General features: G+C 37.1%; 1 protein-coding gene across 5 annotated transcripts in view; it reads right to left on the minus strand.

Annotated features, from left to right (window-relative positions):
• Positions 1-27354, minus strand: part of LOC104889044 (uncharacterized) — a 28470-nt gene extending 1116 nt beyond the window's left edge. For 2 of the 5 annotated variants that reach the window (XR_008968766.1, XM_010674183.4), the window contains exons 1-13: positions 27113-27353; positions 24634-25282; positions 24250-24562; positions 23112-23258; positions 22935-23023; positions 22685-22777; positions 7337-7463; positions 6671-6735; positions 6378-6552; positions 5918-6109; positions 5773-5820; positions 1289-1435; positions 1114-1196 (exon numbers count right to left, since the gene is read on the minus strand). Coding sequence is in view for 3 of the 5 variants with exons in the window: in XM_010674183.4 (XP_010672485.2) it covers positions 1114-1196; positions 1289-1435; positions 5773-5820; positions 5918-6109; positions 6378-6552; positions 6671-6735; positions 7337-7463; positions 22685-22777; positions 22935-23023; positions 23112-23258; positions 24250-24562; positions 24634-25229 (2075 nt within the window). In the remaining 2 variants the exon portion in view is untranslated. Of the gene's footprint in view, positions 1-1113; positions 1197-1288; positions 1436-5701; positions 5821-5917; positions 6110-6377; positions 6553-6670; positions 6736-7336; positions 7464-22684; positions 22778-22934; positions 23024-23111; positions 23259-24249; positions 24563-24633; positions 25283-27112 lie in introns of those variants that run through there. The other 3 variants (XM_057393638.1, XR_002039542.3, XM_057393637.1) reach the window with 3 other exon arrangements.
• Positions 27355-27576: the final 222 nt, after the last annotated feature.

Below are 27576 nucleotides of genomic sequence, written 5' to 3' on the forward strand. Positions count from 1 at the left end.
TCCATAACAGAAAACAACTGTCTTTTTTTCTGACATGTGCCTTGTTTTTTTTTTGGGGGGGGGGGGACCTTCCTACTCGTAGTGTCTCTAATTATAGTTTTCTTAGCGTTACCACCTTAGGCCACAATAGTTGAACATTTCTTCAATATGTAAGCACGACTGGAGCTAAATTATGGTGAAGGGGAAATAAGGATAATATGGTGGAAGTTATAAGGTGGAAGTTTGCAAGGAAATTATTATCAATAGTGATTTGCTAAATAAATATAAATTTTCAAAAAAGATATAGATAAGATGGTCATCTTGATTAATTATTATCAACATATACTTCATGCACCAACCAATTACAATGATATAGCAACAAAGGAGCTTTTTGTATGTATCTCCAACTATTTCCACCCAAGTGCTGTTTTCACTACTTTACTCTTGAGAGTCACTGGCCTTGCAAGAATAAGCCTGGTACCCATAGAAAGCTCCACATAATTGGAGCATTGTTTCCCAATCAGGCTATAAGAAATGGACTGATTTGGTTGAACGTGCAAAGGCTCAGCTTACAGAATTTCGTTGTCCTAGAGTCTCTAAACTACAAGTATTCAAATTTGCTACCTTGAATTTTTATTAATGAGAAGTTCCACAAAGATGTAAACAGTTTGACTGAGAATAAGTACGATATCTAATCACCTGCAGAGCAACTTCAAAAGAACATGGTGCCAGAACAGCATTAAATGGATAGTGCATTATTCAATTCCTAAAGAGATCTGAACACTTGCAAGATACATCTAACGCAAAAATGATGATCATCGAGAAACACAATACATATGAGGACATTGAGCTCTTAATGTGACCATATGTCAACTCTCTAGCCTGAACTTGATTAGCTTAGAAAATCCAAAGAAACACTGCGAAAGATTATGCCCATAGTCAGTATTAATAACAGCATTTTTCAGTTTTTCACCCATTCATCATGGGGGATAAAAGTGCAAACTAGTGAATTGTAGCCACACTTCAGATACCCTTTCATATGGATATCAATAGTAAGAATACAGGAAGTTGTAAGTCTCAACACAAGTTGAAAAAAAAAACAAAATCAAAGAATTAATTAAGCATGTACTTCACCTGTCAAGCAGTTGCCAGCGATCACCAATTTTGGCATCCACATCATCAATTTCTTTTTCCAATTTTTGAAGCATCGCATCAACCTACCAGGATGAACAGGACGAACTTAGAGATTAAGTGTGGCCTTAAGTTAAAATATCTCCACATTGGACCAAAGTTCTAACATCAGACTCACCCGATCTATGAGCGCTGATGAGGCCTTGTCCTCAATAGCCACTTCAGCAGCATGGTCACTTTCTTCTCGGGCAGCCTTATAGGCCTTCAGAGCATCTGCTTCACCATCTGTACCCTCCTTCTCAACCATGGTATTATACAAATCTATCTGAAATGATCAGCAACAAAAAACCGAAAATTAATCAAACATCCAAAGAAACAATAAAAAATAGAGTACAATTTCCAAGAAGCAGCTGAATTTCAATTTTCATTTAATTTCCAGCAATAAGTTTCCAAGAACAATGGAACAGTTATTTAGTCTCATCAAAACCTAGTAATAGCAAGTTAGTAACATATATTTATGCATTCTTTCCTCTAGCAATACCACTGTTGCTCTTTCCTTTTGATGGCAGAGTGGGGAAGGGAACACAAAGATGCAGATACATGTGTAACTAAGAAAAAGAACTAAGCTTCTAAATCCAGATATCAAATGATATCACCATATCTTCAAGTAATGAGATGAAATACAAACTAATCCTCCAGTAGATAGTGGTACAAACGAAAGTCAGTACCATGAGCAGGATATAATTGGACAGCATAACTCTTTAAACATTTGATTCGATTTTAGATACCAGAAACAAACCAAAGAAACCCAGAGACCCAAAAATTATTACACAGTTCCATTGCAAAATACATGATGAAGAGAGATATATAGCAGTATAGCACTTGCACTGTAAGAATAGTGACTTGAATGGTGCCTTGAAGGTGTTTGGTAGAATGCGTGAAGAAAGAATGACATAAGGCTGACTTTGAATGGAAATATCTCTCAATCTATAAATGATTTTGAGGTGATTCAAAGTGGAGGTGATAGCTTGTTCCGAGAGCTTTCCAACGATAGGTCATATGCCCAATTCCGATGAGAAACGAGAAAGTTATGTCAGTTTTACGAAGAACTGACGAAACTGTTTTCGTCTCGCCCGGTCCGGGCGGATCTCGCCCGGTCGGGCGCACAAGCTGTTTTGGAAGAGCTGGGGACCGCCCGGTCGGACGGATTTCGCCCGGGCGCCCGGGCGGGTCGGCGGATAACGCGGAAACGCGTTTTTGAGCGCTAAGTATAAATAGGTTATTTGTACCTAGGTTTTAAACGCCGAATTAGCCTAAATTCTCTCTGTAATCTGGTTTTCCTCACATAATAAAATATTCTCCCTCTCTCTGCCGTGGATGTAGCCAAATTGGTGAACCACGTAAATCTGTTGTCTGTTTTTATTGTTTTTTGCATTCATAATTTGTTTCTCTCTCACGTCCGTTATAACAAACTGGTATCAGAGCTTTGGTGATCGATCTGTGTGAGAAAGATGTCTGGGGTGAATGTCAAAATCGATAAATTTTCTGGGAGGAATAGTTTTGGTCTGTGGCAGATCAAGATGCGGGCTTTACTGAAGCAACAGGGGTTGTGGGCACCGTTGGCAAAGAAAGCAACGGATTCAGTCACCGCTGAGATGGCCGTTCTGGAGGAGAAGGCTCATTCAACGATTATGTTGTGTTTGAAGATGACATAATCACTGAAGTCGCGGAGGAGGAAACCGCATCTGGTCTGTGGTTGAAATTAGAGAGTTTGTATATGACAAAATCTCAACCAACAAGTTGTTTTGAAGCAACGTCTGTTCAGTCTGCGAATGCAGGAAGGTATGCCTCTTAGAGACATCTAGATCAATTAAATACAATTTTACTAGAATTACGTAATATTGATGTGAAGGTGGAGGATGAGGATGCCGCTTTAATTCTACTTGTTTCTTTACCTATATCGTATGAAAATTTTGTGCAATCTTTCATTGTTGGTAAAGATTCTGTGTCCCTAGAAGAAGTTAGATCATCTTTGCATACTAGGGAATTGCGCCATAAGGCATCTGGTACAGGTACAGGCGATCAGGCTGCTGGATTAGTAGCCAGTAGTAATGGACAGGAGAATTCGGGGAAGAAATCCAGGAAACCGTCTTCTAGGGGTCCTAAACCTAATGATGTATGTAATTACTGTAAGGAAAAAGGGCATTGGAAAAGGGAGTGTCCTAAAAGGAAAGATGAATCTGGGTCTGGTTCTGCTGCTGTTGCAGCAGAAAATTTCAGTTCTGATGATGATATTGCTTTAGTTGCTAATGAACAAACACATTGCAGTGATGTGTGGGTTTTAGATTCTGGAGCGTCTTGTCATATGTGTTCGCGCAGGGAGTGGTTTATGAACTATAAACAGGTTGATGGAAGTGTTACTATGGCCAACAGTGAGGTCTGTAAGACAGTTGGTATAGGGTCCATCAGAATTAGGACATGTGATGGCAAAGTCTGTACTTTGAATGATGTTAGGCATGTTCCACAGGTCACAAAGAATCTGATTTCACTTAGTCTGTTAGACATGAAAGGGTTCAGTTTCAAAGGTGAGGGTGGAGGGTTGTATGTCTACAAGGGTTCGAAGATGATCTTGAAAGGGGTTAAACGGGAGACATTGTATGTGTTGCAAGGGTCTACATTATCTGAGTTGAAGCTGCATTTTGAGTTGACAAGTGATGGTCTTGAGTGTGAGGTGGAGCTTATGGGGGCTTCTTCAGAGGTTGAGTGGTCAGAGTCAACGGGAATGAGTTCAACAACCGGGTTTGAGAGTACTATTTGGGTTGAGGATGAGAGTGTCAACAATGAGGTAGAGTTTGTGGGAACTTCTACGCAACTAGTTGAAACTAAGGGTCATCAAGAAGAACAACCAAGGGTCTCTCAGCAACAGAGTGGTATGATAAGGTTCGGTTCTATCGATACTTGTGTGCCAGCTTATAGCTATGGGGTCTCGAGCGACATGTCTTTGCCAGGGAGTGTTGGGTTGAGAGGTGATTCTGCAAGAAGTCACCAAGAGGTAGCTAGATTGGAACTCCAGGAGGAGTTGCCTGCGTTCCAGTGAGAACGGGATGGAGTGCTCCGGCGCGAGCAAGAAGAACTTCGACGGAAGTTCCCCTGCGCCAAGGGTGATTTGTTTTGGGTACTTAGACGTAAGTGCTAATGGCTCTAGTTGGAGCAACTGGCAGGGTACTGGCTCGTCTTGATTAAGGTGGAGCTAGTTGTTTGTGGTTCAGTGAAGACGATTTGATTTCCGACGGGTAATAAGTTGGGCTTTGGGTGAATGCACAACATGGGTCTCATAGGCTGTGAGACCGAGTCGTTCATGATGAGTGGTCAGCGATCTTGGCGAGATTGGGTGAGACTCATACGGGGGCAATTCTGGGGTCCTTAAGGACTAATCTGGTCTGGTTGTCTGTTGGGACAAATCTGGTGTAGGGAGATTCTGGCGTTGTGATCAATGCATCTGATTTTCTGGTTATTGTGAGAGGATTCAAGTCAAGGTGGAGATTTGTAAGAATAGTGACTTGAATGGTGCCTTGAAGGTGTTTGGTAGAATGCGTGAAGAAAGAATGACATATGGCTGACTTTGAATGGACATATCTCTCAATCTATAAATGATTTTGAGGTGATTCAAAGTGGAGGTGATAGCTTGTTCCGAGAGCTTTCCAACGATAGGTCATATGCCCAATTCCGATGAGAAACGAGAAAGTTATGTCAGTTTTACGAAGAACTGACGAAACTGTTTTCGTCTCGCCCGGTCGGGCGGATCTCGCCCGGTCGGCGCGCAAGCTGTTTTGGAAGAGCTGGGGACCGCCCGGTCGGGCGGATTTGCCCGGGCGCCCGGGCGGGTCGGCGGATAACGCGGAAACGCGTTTTTGAGCGCTAAGTATAAATAGGTTATTTGTACCTAGGTTTTAAACGCCGAATTAGCCTAAATTCTCTCTGTAATCTGGTTTTCCTCACATAAAAAATATTCTCCCTCTCTCTGCCGTGGATGTAGCCAAATTGGTGAACCACGTAAATCTGTTGTCTGTTTTTATTGTTTTTTGCATTCATAATTTGTTTCTCTCTCACGTCCGTTATAACATGCACAATCGTTGAACCCACCACCCTTTTTACCAAAAAGATAATAATAAGGGAGTAATAGAAGTCAAATAAGGAAACTTAAGGTGGTTAGAGGTGATGATAAAGGGGGAAAGTGGTGTAAAGAGGATAAGCTAGAGTCAGGAAGAACTAAGAAGAAAATGGAAGGAAGGGGGGAACTGTTACCCTCATTATGGGGGTAATAGTTACCCACCAGCCCCCAGGGTAATTATTACCCTCATTCAGGGGGAAAATAGGCTTTAAAGTCCATCCCTCCCTTCTCATCACAACACCACTACATTACCCCCTCGCAACCACCTCAAATCACCATCATTTCATTTTATTAAGGTAATTTGACTTTTATTACTCCCCTAATCAATTACCCCCGATACAAGCATGTCCAGAGGAAACAAATCAATTTTCTCAAGCCTAAACTTATCACCGAGGAAAAGAAACCAGAACAGGATCCTACCTTTCTGATAAAAACCACAGGGGCAAGGTCTTTTCTACAAAACTGTCAATTATTCACAATCTTTTGCATACCTCTTTGTTGACAAGCCTTAGGAACTCTTCACGTTCTCTGCTAACTGACTGCAAAGTCAAGCCAAAACTTTCAGAATCAATTCAGAATTTCAGATCATTTAGTCTGGCATGACTAAAAGAATAGAAGTATTCAGGATCATCATACAGATGCAGAAGCCAGAACGGCCAATGCGCGACTGAGTTCACAGAGCTGCTCTTGTTTTTTGTCAACTCTTGCTCTAGCTCGTTCCTGTGCTTCTCTTGCTGTTGCGATATTCATCTCCTTTAACGCAATATCTCCCTCATCCTCTGCAGAGTCTTTGATCTTAGCATCTTCTTCCTCTTTTTCTTCCTCATCCTGTGATTAATTAATCAGAAAAGGTAAAATTTATCAAATGAATACTACGACAGAAAGAAATAGAACAGAAATAGTCCCCCCGCCCCCACCCCAAAGATCTTAAAAAAAAAAAACAGAAATAAGTCCTTCATATACAAAGGCACCTAGAAACAAGTGACACGAGTCCAACTATTTTGCTATCAAGAATGCTAATACAACATGACAAGTCATACAAATCAACATTTTCTGAAATGTTGTGCAAAAAGAGGCCATGGTAGGAGGTCAAAACCTTAATTAGCTCCTCTTGCATCTCAAGGTATTCTAATTTCCTCCTCCTCTCTGAAACAGAATCTTCAGAAGGCAAAGATGTTATACCGACAGTATCTACAACCTCATCCGGAAGAGAAGACAATGTTGCCTGTACAGCCTCTTCAGGCTTCAGGTTCCCAGACACCACAAAGGCCCTGTCAGGAGAGAAACAAAACGAATCACTTTGTGTACCTTCCCATTACACAAAGCTTTATGATCATATAACACTATCAACAATAAGCAAAAACTGATCCATATGCTTGGCTACACTACCTGGAAAGGATTAGTAGGGAAGACGGGACAGAGTGATTGAGAGACAAATCCAGCCAGTCACGAAGCTGCAGACAGAAGTTGATGCTCCGTTATTTTCAGTAGAAAATGTAGCCTTTTTGTAAGGGTAATCTCTACTAAAAAGTCAGCAGCACTCTAACAGGAAGATTTTATCCTGACTTGTGAAATAGGATTCAACATAGAGCTGGAACAAAAAGCAATGCTTTTCGATGTCACGCTAAAAATTTCATGACAGAGGTTCAAATAGATGAGAGATTAATCTGTCGTCTAGGTACGATATTTAAAATTTAAAGACTGATTTTGAGATGAGAAATTTTCTGCTGATCTTGGAAAAGAGTACCACTCTTTCATCAATCATAGCTGTACTTCACAGATCCTCAGCCAAAAAAATAAAAAGCTTTTAATTATTACAAATCACTCCAAGAAGCAAATTCTGTAAAAGCAAAACAAAGAAACTCTTAGATACCGAAGAGTGGGGCTTATTTGGGTGGTTTGATCAGAATTCACAATACCATAAAAGTTATTATAGGAACCAATATACCCAACAAAGAAATATATCACAGGCTCACAGCTATTAATCACTTACTGGCAAGCCCAAGAAACATTTAAATGTGATGCAAGAGGAAAAGGAATGAGAAAAGGCATTACTAGCTGGCGCATTTCCTCCACTGAAACTAATCCAAGCATGCCACGTTCTCTACACTCTTCACGAAGTTCAGCTTCTGAAAGTGACTCAATACCCTCAGCTTGAATCAACCTATCATCATCATTAATCCTGCGGTTGCAATTTGAGCAAGAGACAAGGAACGGAAACAGAAAACATGAGCACAAATTTAAAGCCTTCATTAATTCATGTATCATCAATTCATCCAAACAAGAAAATTTTCCAGAGCAGTAACATTTTAGACAAACGTCACATATGCATGCACACTCACCGCTTGAAATCAATCATCATGACATACAGTAAATTTTTCAAGATGAGCAAGATACTCATCGTCAATATTTGCACATCTACTCTTTTGATGTTTGATTGCAGCTGAAGCACATATAGACATATTTATTACACATAATCTAGGAAGAACAGAACAGAGGCCTTAACATGCACCCAGTGCTGAGAAATGTTGCACAGAACCCGGAATTCCTCAGCCTCCAAAATGACAAATTGTCTACCCAAAAAACTTGAAGTATTCTATAAATGCAACAGAGATTATTTTAGCTAAGAAACTGATGTTGTTTTTGCTCCAATTATATTTTACCACTCACACAAACATGATTTTTTTGTCTCTTATGCATGCCATATGGCAGAAACACAGAGTGGATCAATCATATACAAGTACAAATGCACACCCTTACAACCTACCACCACCTATATCAATCAGAAAAATAATGCGCTACCCTTCTGAACGGAATCTCTATCAGAGTTGGTGGTGGTCACCTATGTTACCTGGACTCGGCTAGGAGTGTCCAAATTGGGTACAGATCCAAGTGTTCGGTACGGCACTTCCAAAAAATCAGGCTGTCTGTAATTCGGACACTGTTCCGGGTATGTGAAATCAATATTTTACAATATAAAATTTAATGATTAATATTACTTATAATTCACAAAAAATCAGCATTGGTGAGAGAGAAGAGCTTGTAAAAAGGCTGGGTTGAAGAATGAAGACACAAATATAATAGAAAAAGATAAGGGAGACTAAGGGTATTTTTGACTTTTCGTCTTTAAGAATTAAGTATGGATAGTTTAGTTGACTAAGGAAGATAGAAGGAAAAGCTTCTTGGTTCCCTAAAAAAAGAAAAGCTTTTTAGCCCACTTTTACTTATAAGTTAAAAAGTAAAGTTTGGCCCACGTTTCTTTATAATTCAAAAAGTACAAAATTTAGCCTACCAACCATACATCTTATTCGTCTTCCTTTGCGTCGTACTGTCCACCTTCTTCAACCTCTTTCTTCTACAATTTTTCTCCTACCGTCAACGACCATAAAAATGGATGAAAACATCATTGGAATCACCTCACTAGGGAAGCAAAAAGCCCTAATATTTTTCACCTATTTGTCATGATTCAACAGCAAATTTTCAGATCTTACAACTAGGGTTTAGCGCCGTGTCGGAGTGCAAATTGAAGGATCCGACTCATATTTCATACCTGAGTCGGTGTCGTGTCGTACCGACCCAGGTATTTGGCGATTTTTGCCGAGTCGAGGTAGCAGAGGTGGTCACACAGTTCAAAAAGATGGTAAAAACCTGCATACTTAGTGGAAAAGGCCCTCATCCATGAGATCCACATTTGTTAAGCCAAGGCACCCAACCAGCTATTGGAGTTTAGGGTAGAAACTCTTAAGTTTTGATTAAAAAGAATATGAAGTCTTTTGCCTTTTGTCCCACATTAAAAGAATAGAAGGGAAGAGTAAGGTTTATAACTATTACTCTTCCTCTACCTTTTGAGTTGAGTAGTAATGAGACTTTTAGTGGGTATGTGGTGATGAATGGGTAGCACGCGCCACCCGCCAAAGCCATGGGCCTTGGGGGAGAAACTTAACTATCTTTTTGGGTCAATTATTTATCAACATTTAATGACCATTTTTTGTAACATATTAAGTTACCGTTTTTCCCTAAGTGACCGTTGTCCCTAATTTCTCTCCACGTCTTCTGCCATTAACCCCATTTACTGACCGTTTTATCCCACGTAATCAGCCGTGATCTTATCACGTTTGTTTTTCCACTCCCTATAAATACCAGTGTTGTGGTATTCGTTGATCACATAAAAAAAAAACACATCTTCCTCCTCTTCTAGTTTCTCTTTTTTGGGCAATATTCTTGAACGTACTCAATCTGCTATTGTCAACATCGAAAAGGTAGAAGCCATGTATTCATGGAGGTTAACTGTTGTGAGTCTGTGTGTTGTAGCAAGGCAAATTCAACTTCAAGGTAGTGTTTAATTCACGCCACAGTTGTCACATAAGTTTATTTCATTCATTAGCAATTCAAGTTCATACATTCTAAAGTTGAGTTTCTTGTACCTGTTTTTACGGAACTATGGCTGGTGATATTCCTAATGATAGTGTGCTTATTTTTAATGCCGTCTCTATTACCAACCCCTTTATCCCTGATATGTCTAAGTTAGAACATCTTGATGGGAAATATCATAAGATGTGGTTTAATAAGATAGAATTTTTCTTAGGTCAGATTGGGTAGATTATTGGGATTCTTTGAATGCTAAGTATGATACTAATGATTTTGGGACTAAGAAATATGCATGTACTCGTTGATTGAAGTTTTCTATGTGATGATATGTCTGTTTGAAATCAAGTTCATGAGTACGAGATTTTATGTGCTGATAATGTTGTAGTTGAGGGTATGGACATTTATGAACTTTTTCAAGCCAATTGTTTACTTGAAATTACCCCCTTCATGGGAAAATTTTGTTCATTCATTGAAACACAAACATACCCTTCAAGAATTAGTTTTCCATATTAAGATTGAGGGGAAGAATCGTACCCAAACCAAAGGGAAATCAGTTGATCAGATAAGGGTGGAGAAGTTGGAGACAGCTGAAGTATAATGGGTATTAGAAATGAAATTCGAAAAATATATAGATTATAATGCGGAAATATGTAGAGCTGCTGCTCCTACTTTGATTTATTTATTTATAAACTAGAGAGTACTTAAATATGAATATGTTTTATTTATTATATTACATATGGTGTTTACAAACATTACAATATATATAATGATCATTGTGCTAAAATAAGAGAGGTAAAACTAAATCTATTGTATGCCTTACATTTATGTTATATTTATTATTTTTACTATTTTCATATTTGTAAATTATTCTCACAAATCCCCTTCTTAATTTGTCTAAAATCCTTCTAAATTTCTCAAATTTCTCTGAAGTAATTGCTTTGGTAAGCATATTTGCTGGTTGATCACTAGTGTTGATAAACTCGAGCTTGATTTCACCTTTGGTCACTAAATCACGGATAAAATGATGTCGGATTTCAATGTGTTTACTTCTGGCATGAAAGACCGGATTCTTTGTCATAGCAATTGCAGAAATATTGTCAGAAGATATTGTTGTTGAACTTTCTTGTTGAAGTCCCAGATCTTTTAAGAGTCTTCTTAACCAAACTGCTTCACATGATGCTTCACTAGCTGACATATATTCAGCTTCTGCAAAAGAAAGTGCTACAGTTTGTTGCTTCTTTGAATGCCATGATATTATCTTGGTGCCTAAACAGAAAATATAGGCCGATGTACTTTTCCAATCATCTATGGATCCAGCCAACTCACTATCTATATAACTAATCAATTCATTATTGTTTTGAGTTTGATACCGTATACCACTTTTCTGTGTACCTCGAAGGTAACGTAAGATCCTTTTTGCGGTAGCAAGATGAATTTTGCTAGGATTATTCATAAACCTCAATACCATGTTCACTGCTTTAGCTATATCAGACCTTGTATGGGTTTAGTATAGTAAAAAACCTACCAGACTTCTATATATATTAGCATCGAGGTTCGGAGCTCCATCATCCAGACTTAGTTATTCATTTAAATGCTATAAGAGTACTTACTGGTTTGCAATTCTCCATATGAATTTTTTTTAGCAGATCCATAGTATATTTTTCTTGGCTAAAGGAAATCTCTCACTTCGTTTGCCTCACTTAAATTCCAAGAAAGTACTTCATGAGTGCTAAATCCGTCATTTCGAAATCTTGCATCATGGAATCTTTGAAATTATCAATAAGTTTCATATCATTTTCGGTGTAAATAATCATCAACATAGAGACAAACAATGAGAAAATGTCCATCATTGTTTTCTTTAATATAAAGCGATGGTTCGCTTTGACTCTTCCTGAATCCATTATTTATGAAATATTTGTCGATTTTGCTATTCCACGCTCTAGGAGCTTGTTTAAGTCCATAAAGTGATTTATGCAAACGATACACTTTTTCTTCCTGCCCCGAAATTCCATAGCCTTGTGGTTGCTCCACATACACTTCTTCTTCTAAAACACCATTAAGAAACGCAAATTTCACATCAAGTTGGTATACAAGTAATTTATTTTGTGCAACTATGGCTAACACTCTTCTGATTGTTTCGATACGAGCTACCGGTGCAAATGTTTCATTGAAATCAGTTCCAGCCTTCTGTGCATAGCCTTTAACAACAAGTGTCACTTTATGTTTTTGAATGTTTCCATCTTGGTCTAATTTTGTTTTGTAAACCCATTTTAAGCCAATAATATCTTTAACTTTAGGGCAATCGACAAGTTCCCATGTCTTATTTTTCTCAATCATAGCAATTTCTTCATCCATTGTTTTGTCCAAACATCTTCTCTTGATGCTTCCATGAAACTAGAGGGCTCACATGCAAAGAGGGCGAATGTTGCCATGTTATTAGTTAGTGCTAATCCCGAACAATCATAATCGTCTAAATAACCAGGCCTCCCCTTCCGGTTCTTGTTGGATACCTTGAAACTTGAGGAGGCAATAATGTACCTTGTGAGTCTGCACTTGATGTTAAGTTTGGAATACTCTCTTGATTTTCGAATGTGCCATTTATTATTGTGGAAAGTGGATTATGTCAAGAGATAGCTTCTTCTGGTACAGGAACTCAAACTTGTGTTTGAATATTTTCATCATTCCATTTCCACTTTGGTGATTCATCAAATATCACATCTCTAAAGACAACGATCTTATTAGTTTGAGGATCTAAAAGACACTAGCCTTTTGATTCATCACTATAACCCACAAAAAGATATTCTATCTTTTCTTCGATCTTTATTCAAGGCATATGCAATGTATCCAAAAATTTCAAAAAACTAATAACAAGTTTTCTACCATTCCAAGCTTCATAGGGAGTCTGATTACAGACTGCTTTAGTTTGAGAATGATTGAGTATGTATATAGCTGTATTTACAGTTTCAACCCATAGATTTTTAGGTAGACCTTTTTCTTCCATCATGCTTCTTGCCATTTCAACAATTGTGCGATTTTTCCTTTCCGCAACACTATTTTGTTGAGGTGTTCGCGAGACAGTCAATTATCTTTTTATACCTTCATTTCTAGTGTGCTCCATGAAAGGCTTATATATGTATTCACCTCTATCAATTCTCAATGTTTTTATCATATAACCACTTTATCTTTCAACTAACGCTTTAAATTGAAGAAAGACACCAAAAGCGTCCGACGTTTGATCTATAAAATATATCCACATCATGCGGGTGTCATCATCAACAAATAAAAGAAAGTACCTTTTATTCTGTAGAGAAGGATATCTAGTTGGACCAAATATATCCAAATGCACCAATTCAAGAGGAGCTTTAGCCCTCCACGAATTCTTTGGGATGGCAGATGATGAATTTTGCCATATATACAACCTTCATAAACTTGGAGATTATTTCTATCAATAAGTGGTAATCCCACTACCATATCTTTTTGTTTCAACCAAGTATAATCCATTTTTATTCAAATGCCCATATCGTAAATGCCATAGATAAGATTCATCCATAACATTTGCTTGCATTGCCAACATTTTATTTTGTGCCAAATAAAGTGGAAATACTTTATTTTCATCCCCATGAATTTTAACCAGCGTAGTCCCGTATTTTTTATCAAAAATTTCTAATTCTTCATTGTCAAAACTTGCTGAGTATCCTCGTTGGAGGAGACCCATAACATTTGCCAGCATTGCGAACATTTTATTTTGTGGCAAATGAAGTGGAAATACTTTCTTTCCAGCCACATGAACTTTCACCAGCAGAGTCCCAAATTTTTTATCAAAAATTTCGCATTCTCCATTGTCAAAACTTGCTGAGTATCCTCGTTGCATGAGTTGTCCAACACTCACAAGATTATATGCCAAATTAGGTACATAAAGTACATCATGTATGTACTTTCTACCACGTGAGGAACCATTCACAGCTATGGTTCCTTTTCCTTCAATTTGTCTTTTTACCATCACCTAAGGTAACTTGATTGGTGACATTCATATCCAGTTTGACAAATAGATCTTTATTTCCTGTCATGTGGTTACTGCATCCACTATCTAAAAACCACTTATTATCACAATTGCTTTGTGCATCCATGCACGTAAGAAATAATTGTTCACCATCGCCATTTACGGTGAAATTTGCTTCATTTGTATTCTCATCTTGATGCCAACAATCCTTTTGGGAATGATTTGGATTATGGCATCTTTTGCATCTATGATAACATTTAAATGATTGATGACCAGAATTTCCACAAATACAACAAGAGTTATTTGATTTTTGCTGGTAATTTTGGTGTTGTCCACGACCTCTTCCTCTGCTTCTTCCTCGGGCGCGACTAAAAGTTTGGGTACCACGACCTCTTCCATGTTGATACCCTCTTTGATTTCAACCTCGTTTATCCGAACCTCCTTGATATTGTTTGTTCGAAAAATTCACTTGGGATTGAAATGCTTGATATATGGGTTGATCAATATTTGTATTTTTTTTCAATCTTTGCTCATGTGATTCCAAAGATCCCATCAATTCATGCATCGTGAAGGATAACAAGTCTTTTGACTCTTCTATTATACATGCGGCAGAATCATATTTTGCCGTCATACTTCTTAATACTTTCCAATCTACTCTCTTTTCCTCTAGAGTGTCACCAAGACTTCTTATTTGATTTACTATATGTGTGACGCGTGAGAAATAAACTTTGAATACTTTGTCTTATTCATCTCCAAATTATCAAAATCCGTCCATAAAGTTTGCAACCTTACGGCAACAACTTTTTCATTTCCTAGAAATTCCTTCTTCAATGTATCCCAAGCATTTTGGATTTTTGCAAACCATATAAGCAGGGAAATATTATTTTGCTAACTGTTGTATGAATATATCGTAATGCTAATGCATCTTTCTTTTTACATTCCTTATGCACTTTTTGTTGTGCATCATCAGCTTTTTCTGGAAGGTCTTCGTTGTTAAAAATAACTAAACTTGTTTCTCACCTCATACTCAATAAAACAAGAGAAATATAGGGAGACTATTAATATAAAAGCAATGAGACATTTTAGGGAGAATTATTAGGATAGCTTTACGTTGTTTTTAGTTACTTCACTTATATACATGTAAAAGATTATTTGTTTAAATGTAACAAACACACATTGAGCGATTATATATTATATATTGAGTGCCTTTGTTTTTCTTCTCTATTTTATTGAGTGAAATTATTGTGTGTGAGCCCACCCTACTTCTAACAAAGTGGTATCAAAACCAGTTTATAAAATATGGCAACAAAAAATAATGTCGTAACTTTTCAATATCCAAGACTCACAAAAGAAAATTATGATAAGTGGTCGCTCATAATGAAAACAATTCTTGGTGCACAAGGAGTCTGGGATATTGTTGAGACGTATAGCCTGAAGATGAAACTAAATTACCTCACAAAGAAGTTTTAGATATTGAGAGGAAAAGGGATCAAAATGCACTTACAATCATCCATCAAGGTTTGGATGATGATAGGTTTGAGAAAGTTGCTAATGCAACTAGTTCAAAACAAGCGTGGGATACTCTTCAAAATTCTTTTATAGGAATAAATAGAGTTAAAAGGGTTCGCCTTCAAACCTAAGGGGAGAGTTTGAAGATCTTGAAATGTTTGATAATGAATCTATTTCAGATTATTTCACATTTCACAAGTCTTATATGTTGTGAACCAAATGAAGAGGCTTGGGGAAGTAATAGAAGACTCTCGCGTAGTTGAAAAGATACTACGTTCTCTTAATAATGATTTTGATTATGTCGTGTCTGCTATAGAAGAGGCACACAAGAACTCTGACTTTATGACAATTGATGAGTTAAATGGGTCTCTTCGAGCCCATGAACAAAGAATTTTGAGAAAAGGAAAATGAAAAACAGGCTTTGCGGAAAAAAATCTCTTTTAATAATAAGGGAGATAATTGTGAGTGACAAAAGATGTTATCACATGGTAGAGGCGGCTCACGCGGCCGTGCTCGTGGCAATTGGCGTGGACAAGGAAGATGGAGAGATGTGCAGAACTCTCATTCCTTTTACAGAGGTGAAACTTCGACAAGAGGTCATGGACGAGTTAGAGGAATAAATCATACTCAAAGAAATCATAACAACAATAACAAGGCCAATGTTGAATGCTACATCTGTGGCAAATATGGCCATTTTTCATGGGAATGTTATTCAAAAAAGGTGGATGAAGAAACAAATCTTATTGAAAATAAGGAAGACGTAGAAGAAGGAACCATGTTATTAGCTCTTAAAGTTGAAGACAAGAAAGACCATAATTATACATGGCATCTCGACAACGGAGCAAGTAACCATATGACAGGAGATGAGAGGAAAGTTGTTGATCTCGATACAACTGTAACCGGAAATGTGACTTTTGGTGATGGCTCCAAAGTAAAGATCGAAGGAAAAGGTACAATTATGATTGAATTAAAAGATTTCAGTCATAAATTAATGCCAAATGTTTATTATATTCCCAATTTGAGAAGTACATATTGAGTGTGGGACAACTTCTGGCTGCAAGATTCAATGGAGGGGCAAAAGCTATGGCTTCGCGATAGAAACTCTAATCTTATAGCTATAGTTTCTATGACGAAAAATAGAATGATTTTAATAAATTTACAAACAGTTGGTCCAATGTGTTTGAAAACTTGTGTTGAAGATCCTTCTTGGAGGTGGCATATGAGATTCCGTCACCTTAATTTTGAAGGACTTAAGGAGTTGGGACACAAGAAAATGGTAAGAGGATTACCACAAATTAATCATCCTAAATCAACTTTGTGAAGCATGTTTGCCAAACAATCTGTCTCAAGAGCAGTAAAGCCACTTGAACTAGTCCACTCAGACATATGTGGACCTATTAAACCCTCATCACTCGGTAAAAGTTCGTATTTTGTTCTTTTCATTGACGAATATAGCAGGAAGACATGGATTTATTTTCTGAAAAATAAATCTGAAGCTTTTGATTCGTTTAAGAGGTTCAAAGCACTGGTAGAGAAAGAAAGTGGTTATGTGATCAAGGCATTGAGAACATATAGAGGTGGTGAATTCACATCTAATGAATTAAACAAATATTGTGAAGAACACGGAATACGTCGACCTCTTACAATCCCAAGAACACCACAACAAAATGATGTAGCCGAAAGGAAGAACAAAACTATTCTTAATATGGCTAGATCCATGTTGAAAAATAAGAAGTTACCAAAAGAATTCTGGGTGGAAGCAGTTGCATGTGCAATATATTTGTCAAGTCGTTCCCCAACAAAGAGTTTAAAGAATGTGACGCCTCAAGGAGTGGATGGAAGCCAAGCGTTACACATTTTCGTGTTTTTGGAACCATTGCTTATGCACATGTTCATAAGCAATTAAGGTCTAAACTCGATGATCGAAGTGAGAAATTATTGTTATTGGATATGATGAAAAATCTAAGGGTTACAAGTTGTTTAATCCAACCACGAACAAGTCGGTAATTAGTATAGAGGTAGAATTTGATGAAGAGACGGTATGGGATTGGATAATAGAAGAAGAAGAATCTTATAATTTTCTTCCATATTTTGAGGAAGAAAATTACAATTAACCATGTGTTGGAGACTCCTCCAGCTACTCCAGCACCTTTTCCTCACACATCATCACCTTCACTGCATTCAAATGGAGAATCATCTAGTTCTAGTGAAGGACCAAAGAAATATAAAAGTCTTACGGATCTTTATGAAGTGACCGAAAGACTAGAAGATAATACTTTTTTATTTTTTTTATTCTCTGATATTGAGCCAATGAACTTTGATCAGGCAAAAAGACATAAAGAATGGAATGAAGCAATGAATGCAGAAATTAATGCCATCAAGAAAAATAAAACTTGAGAATTGACAACACTTCCAAAAGGAAAGAAGGCAATAGGAGTCAAGTGGGTATTCAAAATCAAGAAGAATGCCGAGGGTGATATCGAGAGATACAAAGCGAGGCTTGTTGCTAAAGGTTACAAGCAAAAGCAAGGCATCGACTATGAAGAGGTATTTGCCCCACTTGCTAAATTAGAGACGGTAAGGTTGCTAATTTCAATAGCAGCACAATTTCAATGGAAGATTCATCAAATGGATGTAAAATCTGCTTTTCTAAATGGATTTCTAGAGGAAGAGGTGTACATTGAACAACCGGAGGGTTATGTCGTCAAGGGACATGAAAGTAAGGTACTTAGACCGAAGAAAGCTTTGTATGGATTAAAACAAGCTCATGACAAGCCACAAGCACCACGAGCCTGGAATAGTCGGCTAGATAAGCACCTCCAAGATAATGGTTTTTCAAGGTGCATTCATGAGTATGCACTATATTTGAAGAAGAAAAACAATGAAGTCTTTTATGTTTGCATCTATGTTGATGACCTTATATTCACAGCATTGAAATGTTTAATGATTTCAAGAGAAGCATGAGACATGAATTTGAAATGACAGATATGAGACTCATGTCCTATTATCTTGGCATCGAAGTTATACAAAGTGATGATGGAATCTTCATCTCACAAGAATCATACACAAAAGAAGTACTGAAAAAGTTTAACATGTTAAATGTCAATCCAGTGAACACCCCAATGGAGTGTGCGATCAAGTTATCAAAGAATGATCCTTATGGTGAAAAGGTAAATCCAACTCTTTTCAAGAGTTTGGTGGGAAGTTTGCGATATCTAACATGTACTCGACCAGATATTCTATTTGCAATCAGGCTGGTCAGTCGCTTCATGGAGAACCCATCGAGTTCCCATTTGAAGGTAGTAAAGAGAATTCTCCGATACTTAAAAGGTACATTACATCATGGATTGTTATATTCCACTTCACAAGATTTCAAACTCAAGGGATATTATGATAGTGATTTCGCTGGAGATATTGACGACCGAAAGAGTACAACTGGTTATGTATTTCTACAAGGAAATAATGTTGTTTCATTAAGTTCTAAGAAACAACCGATTGTCACGCTATCGACATGTGAATCAGAATACATAGGTGCTACATCATGTGCATGTCATGCGATATGGCTGAGGAGATTATTAAAGGAACTCCAACTTCCACAAATGGAACCCATCCAGTCTTTCATGACCAAAGTAAACACATTGATACTAGGTTCCATTTTATAAGACAATGAATTGAACAAGGAGAAATTGAATTGAAGTTCGTAAAGTCGTTAGACCAAATTGCTGATGTATTTACGAAGCCATTGAAGTTCGAGGTTTTTAGAAAGATGCACAAGTTAATTGGCATTGTCAGGAAATCAAGTTTAAGGGGGGGGGGGCGGGAGTGTTAAAAATAACTAAACTTGTTTCTCACCTCATACTAAATAAACCAAGAGAAATATAGGGAGACTATTAATATAAAAGCAATGAGACATTTTAGGGAGAATTATTAGGATAGCTTTACGTTGTTTTTAGTTACTTCACTTATATATATATTTAGAAGATTATTTGTTTAAATGTAACAAACACACATTGAGAGATTATAAATTATATATTGAGTGCCTTTATTTTTCTTCTCTATTTATTGAGTGAAATTATTGTGTGTGAGCCCACCCTACATCTAACATTCATAGCCATCTTCTATGAGTTCCTATAAATCTTGAGATATAAAAAAGGTTTGCATTTGACTACTCCAAGAGTCATAATGTTCCCCATCAAAGATAGGAAGTGTTGGCTGAGAATATGAAAACATTGGGGTTGCGTTACTTATAGCCATTATTGGCTCTGATACCAAATTTGTTGGAGACAACACAAGTACAATGGGTATTAGAAATGAAATTCGGAAAATACAAAGATTATAATGTAGAAATATGTAGAATTGCTGGTCCTACTTTGATTTATTTATTTATAAACTAGAGAGTACTTATATATGAATATGTTTTATTTATTATATTATATATTGTGTTTACAACCTTATAATATATATGATGATCATTGTGCTAAAATAAGAGAGGTGAAACTAAATCTATTGTATGCCTTACATTTATATAATGATCATTGTGCTAAAATAAGAAAGGTGAATCTAATTTTCATATTTGCAAATTATTCTCACATAAGTGAGGCTATTCTTTTTGTTCGCTATGTTCTTATCCGAATTCCCCGTAAGAAGTTAGATAAAACTCCCTATGAATTGTGGAAAGGTTATAAGCATAATTTGGGTTGCCTCAAAGTGTGGGGGTGTTTGGGTAAAATAGAAATTCCTGACTTTCAAAGCAGTAAAATTGGACCTAAGATTGTAGATGGTATCTTTATTGGTTATGCTTCTAACTACATATAGACTCATTCTTAAGGATGCATCTGTTTTGGTCCTATTAGAGAGTCAATGGATGTTGAATTCTTTGAGCATGTTTTTCCTATGAAAGTTAGTGTACAATCATGTTTTCCTGTTGTATCTTGTTGTACTTTGCATCATGATATTGCATCATGTAGTGAGACCTTAGAACCTAGAAGGAGTAAGAGAGCCTCAGATTAAGTCTAGTTTCGGAGCTCACTTTATTACTACCTTTTTAGCTAAGAAAGAGTGTTTAGATGAGCAAGATGTCAATGCTTTTGTATTAGAAGAGAACCCTAGTACCTATGCGGAGGCCATGAGATATGTAGACTCAAGTTTTTGGTTAGAGGCTACTAACATTGAAATAGAGTCTATTATGAGTAATAATACTTGGTTATTGTCAGATATTTCTAGAGGTTGTAAGGCCCTAAGTAGTAGGCGGATCTTTACGAAGAAATGCAAGTGTGATGGGTCCTTAGACAAGTATAAGTCTAGACTTGTAGTTGGTAGGCATTACCATAAGAAAGGTTTAGACTTTTTTGATACCTATTCTCCGTTGATCAAAGTAGCCACCATTATAGCATTAATTGCACTTGCACCTATTCAAGATTTCATTGTGCATCAAATCGATGTAAAAACTGCATTTTTGAATGGTGAGTTAAATGAGGAGATTTATATGAAGTAACCTGAAGGATGTGTGGTTCCTGGTCAAGAGGACAAGATATGCAAGCTTATTAGATCCTTGTATGGTTTAAAACAAGCACCAAAACAATGGTATGCTAAATTTCATCAAACTATTACTTCAAATGGTTTTTTGATAAATGATTGTGATGCTTGTGTTTATTCCTAAATTGATGAGCTTGGTTGTGTTTTCATATGTCCATATGTGGATGATATGTTAAGTTTTGAAACCAATATAGACATAGTAAATGCAACTAAGAGTTTCCAAAATTCTTGCTTTGAGATGAGAATCTAGGAGAGGCTGATGTTATTCTTGGGATAAAGATTACTAGAATGTTATATGGGATGTCTTTAAATCAATCTCATTATATTGAGAAAATATTAAAGAAGTTTAATCAATTTGATTGCATTCTTGTGAAAACCCCATATGATTCTAGTATTCATTTGAAAAAGAATAAGGGTGATCTGATCACGTTTGTTTTTCCACTTCCTGTAAATACCAGTGTTCTGGAATTCCTTGATCACATAGAAAACGAAAAAACACATCTTCCTCTTCTCTTCCATTTCTTGAACGTTCTCAATCTGCTTTTCTGTCAACACTAGAAAGGTAGAAGCCGTGTATCCCTGGAGATTGATTGTTGTGAGTCCGTGTGTTGTAGCGGGGCAAATTTAATTTTAAGGCAGTGTTTAATTCATGCCACGGCTGTAAAAATAAGTTTATTTCATTCGTTACCAGTTTAAGTTCCTACACCAGCCACAAGGACAATATAAGGATACAAGGATACAGGGGAAGTAGGTGAACAGAAAGATAGCACGGAGAGAGATAGAGAGATAGAGGACAGGACACCTATCCATCATTAGTCACTAGTCACTATAAATGGAGCTCAATCATTGGTATCACATAGGCTTTAATAAACAACCAACCAGGTGATAATGGCCTTTAAGCTCAATTATTATTATCACATAGACCTCAAAGATCAATATATTTTCCCAACACCATGATATACCTCTTTTCTTTCTCTAATGAACCCGCTGAATTTCTAATTTGCAGCTTGATTTTACTGGTTCATAGCAGATAGACACTCAAGTTCATCTCCTAAGATCCTTAATCATGCTTGATAATTCTCAATTATAACCCCAAAACTCTATTGTTAAGCTTTCACATCAACAGTCTCCAAAGTCCAACCTGTCACAAAACCACAACATAACACAGATTCCTTTCTTTGAGGTTTTTTTTCTGCTATTTGTACGGCTATCATAACCAATCCACAAGAAATTCAAGCGTTACTCAGATTCACAGAAAAGAACCATGTAAATCACAAAGTAAAAATAAAGTCATTACACAAGTAAACAAATTGCCAAAGGCAACACCTAATTACCTTATAGAGCTAGAAGTTCTTCATCTTAATTGCAACTTCCCACTACATATAAACTTCACACGAACCCCATAATTCAAGCATTAAAATTTTCGAAGACTAGAGATACAAAGTTGGATTAGTTAACTTTGCATTCATACATGTTTCAAGTAAATAACAGATATATATCTCTTAGATACAGGTAGCTACAGGCTCTACACTAAACTGAGCTGAATACTTACATTTGTTATTAATTCTTGGTAATCAGCTACATATCTTTTAGTTATATAATATCCGTTTAAAGTTAACATTAATGTTTCCACCATTTTGATGTAGTAATAACAGCTACATATCAATAACAGGTTCACAGTAATTGTCAGCAACACATCGAAAAGATATATTGGCTATTTTGATTTGGATCAAATACACAAAATACTGTTGAGCATAATATAATCAGCTCCCAGTAATATCGTAGAGCCTGAAGGATGTATTAACAGCTTTGCAACCAAATCAAAATAGTCAGCTCACCATGAACCTAATATCATGTCAAGTTAGGCTTTGTTTTTACCAATGATTTAACCCTCTACTATAAAACAGATAAATTTTGAAACTTGTTTCCCCATGCATACCTATTTAACATAATACTAACAGCACAAACCATGCCAATGATGAAAAACTTACCTCTTCAACCTCTTACGAAGCATGTAGCGCAAATATGTGTCTGTACCAAAAGGACTGATTCCCATATATTTGCACATGCTCACTAATCGAGGCCTAAATATAGCAAAATGGAACTGCATTAATAACCTTCTTTTTTTTACTAGCTCCATAAAAGATGAGGAATGGGGTGAAACTGTACAGGCATTATTCAATAAATTATTGTGTGAAAACGATTAATAATTTTAGTGATTGCACCAGAGGAAAAAAGTACCTGCTGATATTATCAAGGGTGAGTTCATCATTGAACAACTTTGCAAAGCCCAAAATTTCATCATTTGAAACACGACTACCTTTTCTAACCTACACCATCATATATATTTGCATCAATACTCAATACAGAGCACCAAGCACACAGAAATCAGAACACGCCAAGTAATTATCTACCGACCTTGTTCAGAAATTCATCAAGGTCTTCAGCTGTTTGCTTCATCTCTCCACTGCGTGACTTTTGCACTTCTTTGGCCATTTGCTTGACAGTGTCCTGAAGAAACTTTGCATATTCTATTCTTGCAGTTAGTCTTCGCTTCAAGGCTTCCTATAAAATGGCATCCAGTGTTAGAAAGCATTTTCTGCCAATAACTTTGTTGAGACGTTTTCACATAAGACATAGGGATTTCCGCAAATTACCATCCCTAATAAATCTCAAGCCCAAAACAGAATTTGTTAGAAAATGACCATTCAGAGCATGCCATCTTTCGCGCAGCACCACTTTACCAATTTTTAACAGTAAAATCAAGTTTTCTTGGACATGTTTTAATGAACTCAAATAGTGTTAATAGAAATTCCATCTATAGACATAAAACCCAAAACTTATTCCAATATGTCCATAACTTCCAAACAAACATAACCTTTTATCAAGAACAATAATTGGTGCTGATTTGCATAAGCAGTACATTCAGGGTGGTGACCTGCCAGAAAGGAGAGGTTTGGTCAAGTGCATATACCGTACATAAGGCCTCAGGGGAGGGAAGCGCATATATCCTATTTTAAGGGTTGTCACAAAAGACTATAAGAGATACAAAAATGATAAAGCATAAGGATAGCCCTTACTCTACTAAATGAAAGGCTCACTCACTACTCACTTCTTCATCGCCAAAAAATAGTAGCTGGTGTCAGATCAAGGGTCTTCTGAAAATAGCATCTCTTCAAATAGCAATTCAGGATTGATTCTTATTACATGCTATCCCCGCCCCGCCCCTTCAAACCATCACTCAGTTTAAAACATAGGGACAACGATACATTATGATGTACCATAAATGCAATAGTGAAAGGTATACACCCAAAAATTTAAGTCTCCTTATCGACATAAAAGGATTGCAATATACAACACTGACCAAAAAAGCCATCACAAACACATAAATTCAAGTTCAGGGCACTTGTAGTCACAAATAACATGCTAAAAATGAGCATGCAACAATACGTGTACTATCTATCACAAATTGATTGAGGTCATAAAAAATAGATACAATTCCATTGAAGAGAAACATGATAGGAAGAGAGTACTAATTTGATCTGTAACAATAAACCTGTTCTTTCATCTTGTCTTGGAAGGTGGATGGAAGCATGTTGGGAAACAGCTTTAGGAATACTGGTAGTAAAAACTCCATGAAGGGGACAATTATAAAAACAGCAAATGGGACTAGTCTAAATATGTCAGCTGTTGTCCTTGTAAGCTGCTGTCTTTCCCTTCGAGAGAGACTCCTTCCACCAGCAAGTTTAAGGAGCAACCTAGAACTAATCCTCACATCTGCCCACAGCAATTTGCAGCCCAACCAATAGTGCTGCAAGGTTGATTTGACTTCATCCTTCCAATGAAGCATTTTTTTAGACCAATCCTCCCTGCATCAAGACTCGTTTAATAACATGAGAATGGCAAAAGCATCGCCTAAGCACCACAGCAGACAACTAACCTGCTCATAGAAGCTATAGCTCTCAAAGCAGGACCAATTCCCAAAAGTGTTGCCCACACTCTACCTAGAACACTTTTAGCACCCTTTTGAGAATCCTGCAATTTGGCTTTTACTTTTGCTTTGGCAGCACTTAAGCCAACTACAGCTTGATCACATTCCTCTGGAGATGCCTCTTTTTTCTTCTTAGCAGCAAGTTCTTCATTCTCCTCATCATCATAATCTGGTTGTCCTGCTGTGGCGGTGGAGGCATGACGTACAGGGTGTAACTTCAACGCAATAGCCATTGGCAACCTATTATTCTGTCTCCCATTTTGAGAAACAGGTGATCCAATTCCATAATATATGGACCTATAAACTCCTAGCGCAGAAAATTCTGTGGCATGGTTTTCAGCATTAGCAAAGGAAAATGCATCCCCCTCGTTCACATGATTTATATTTGAAGAAACAAAGCTTGTTAAAGAGCTTAAACTTCGAGTATCGAAATACTGAGTGTTCCGTCCAGGACTGGCATCATAGAAACTCTGGGTAGACTGCAAATGGACAGTCAGATAATCAACAAAATATCTCTTCTTTCTCACTAATATTCTGGATGCCATTAGCAAGAGATCCTCCACTCACCCAGAAAAAGGCACATTCACGCTCTCCAAGCCTACATACACAGCAAAGTTGTCACAATCACCAATATGAGGGTCCTGGAAGAGGTTACCTAGGCAGATTAATGAAGGAACATTTCGTGCACTGAAAATGAAAAGGAACAAATTCAACTCCATATGATACTGTCATTTCTCAAGTTATCCTCAATGGGAGATGTTTCGAATTACTTATATTGCCCATCTGTTTATCTTCCAAAGAGATTGTAACCATTTTATATTCTTATCAATTGTGGCAATTCAGGTGATTGAATCGTGTTCATAATTGGTATTGTGTCAATTTCAAATTGATAAAATTTAGATAAAAAATCATACAGAATGTAACTAGATTGCATAATGTGATAAATGGATCAAATTGGATCTGTGTTGCTTCATGTTCTTCCAGTGTCAGTTGGACTTTTTCTCGATAACTTCGTTTCACATTTAGGTTATGTTGTCATGTCCTGTCAAGCATTGCTATCTCCAAATTAGATAGCAACAATAACTTGTAAGAAAAGATTCCACACTAATTTGCCAACAAAAAAGGCCAAAAGGTGATGATAAGACATGGCCACGGGCCGGGCTAGACCAATTCAAGTCCGGTTCAGCTTGGCATGATCATGAACTGGACCGGTTAGCTGACTGGTCCGGTTCATGTTCACGGCTGGGTATTGTCCACCCTGAACCAGTTCGGCCATGATTTGCTCGGGTTCAAGGCTAGGGCCAGTTTGGTTCGGTTCAAGGCTAGTATTTGGAAATGTGTTTCAGTCCGGTTTTAATTTTAATAAATAAACTAACGAAAAAAACTAAGAGAAAACAATTTATAATAACGGTTCAGGGCTAAGTGGGCAGTCCGGTTAACGGTTTCGCGGTTGGTTCGGGAAGGTTTGTCTTCTCCACCATCCAGCCTTTTTTTAACCGGCTAGGTTCACAGTTCTGGGACGCTTCAAGCCCGGTACAGTTGCGGTCTGATTCAGGCCTTTTTTGTGGGCCGGTTCAAGGCGGTGTTGGGTTTGAACGGCCCAATGGCCACCTCTACTGATGATACTACCCTCGATGGCCACTAGCAATTGAGTGTCAAATTAAATCATTATCTAACTCAAAAGTAGTGTTAGTTCAACAAAACTGTCTTAAAAGGTAGAAGTTTGCAAACAAAAAAGAATTGATGAGGTAGATTTTCTCAAAATAAATGATAAGGTAGTTTTTCCCAAGAAATTGTAGTGACAAATGATCCTAAAGAAAAGCTAACTTGCCAGAGTCTTATCATCCATATGATAGTCACTTAACTTATGGTACTAGCAAAAGACAAACGTTCAAGTCTCAGACCAGCAGAAACTAGCAACTACAGCTTACCAAGATCCATATACAACAATATTCAAACATCATTTGTAGTCTCCTATGCAAAAACACGAGCCTCAGTGGCCACACTTAAGAAACCCATCACCAAAACCTCGAAACAATTACGTAATCACAAAATTCATTGAAGAAAATAACCATCATGCAGTAAAAATCAACAACGGCCTTCCGACAAAAACTCGAAGATTCGAGTACACCGAGCTCAATATCATGCTGTCCTAAATCCAAGTATCATTTGTAGCTCATAGCCATTGATTATACATCTCTCTTCATCAAACAAAAAATCCTAGCATTTTTCAAGAATTTTTTCCGCAAAAAACAACTCCACCAAAATACACAGCATAATCAAGCATGATAACAGTTGATAAGGAAAACTAATACGGTGCAAAAAAAACATATGGTTGATAAACGGAGATAGCACAAAATTTTAATGGAATTGTGAAATCAATCATTTGAACTAAAGAGCAAATAAGAATACAATTGGATGAACTTACAGCTAAAAATACTCCATACGAATCTTAAAATGCTGAAAATGTGACAGTGAAGAAAGTTTCTGGAGAAAGATGGTGCAAAGAAGAGTACAAAAATGGAGGTCTGAGAGGAGAGAGAAAAATAACCAGCTTTTTTGCTGTCTGCAAGGAGGGTTGGGGTTTAAGCAGCAGGAATGCAGGATACAGGGGTTTTAGAAGTAATCTGTGGATGCTCCTAGGATCACAATGAACTCTGCTCCTAAAATGGAAAATAAAACATTTATTAAAACGAAAACCATCTATATACTTCCTTTGTTTTTTTTACACGTTACACTCTATTTTAAGACGTTTTGAATTAGATGTTACACTTTTATTTTAGGTAATAACTTATCTCTCTCCTCTCCAAAAATTACCTAGAAGTCCGTGATTTGAAAAGTGTAACATGTGAAAAAAATGGAGGAAGTATCTCTATTATATAAGAGAAGGGG

Source organism: Beta vulgaris, chromosome 3 (genome assembly GCF_026745355.1).
Source record: "Beta vulgaris subsp. vulgaris cultivar EL10 chromosome 3, EL10.2, whole genome shotgun sequence".
NCBI lineage: Eukaryota > Viridiplantae > Streptophyta > Magnoliopsida > Caryophyllales > Amaranthaceae > Beta > Beta vulgaris.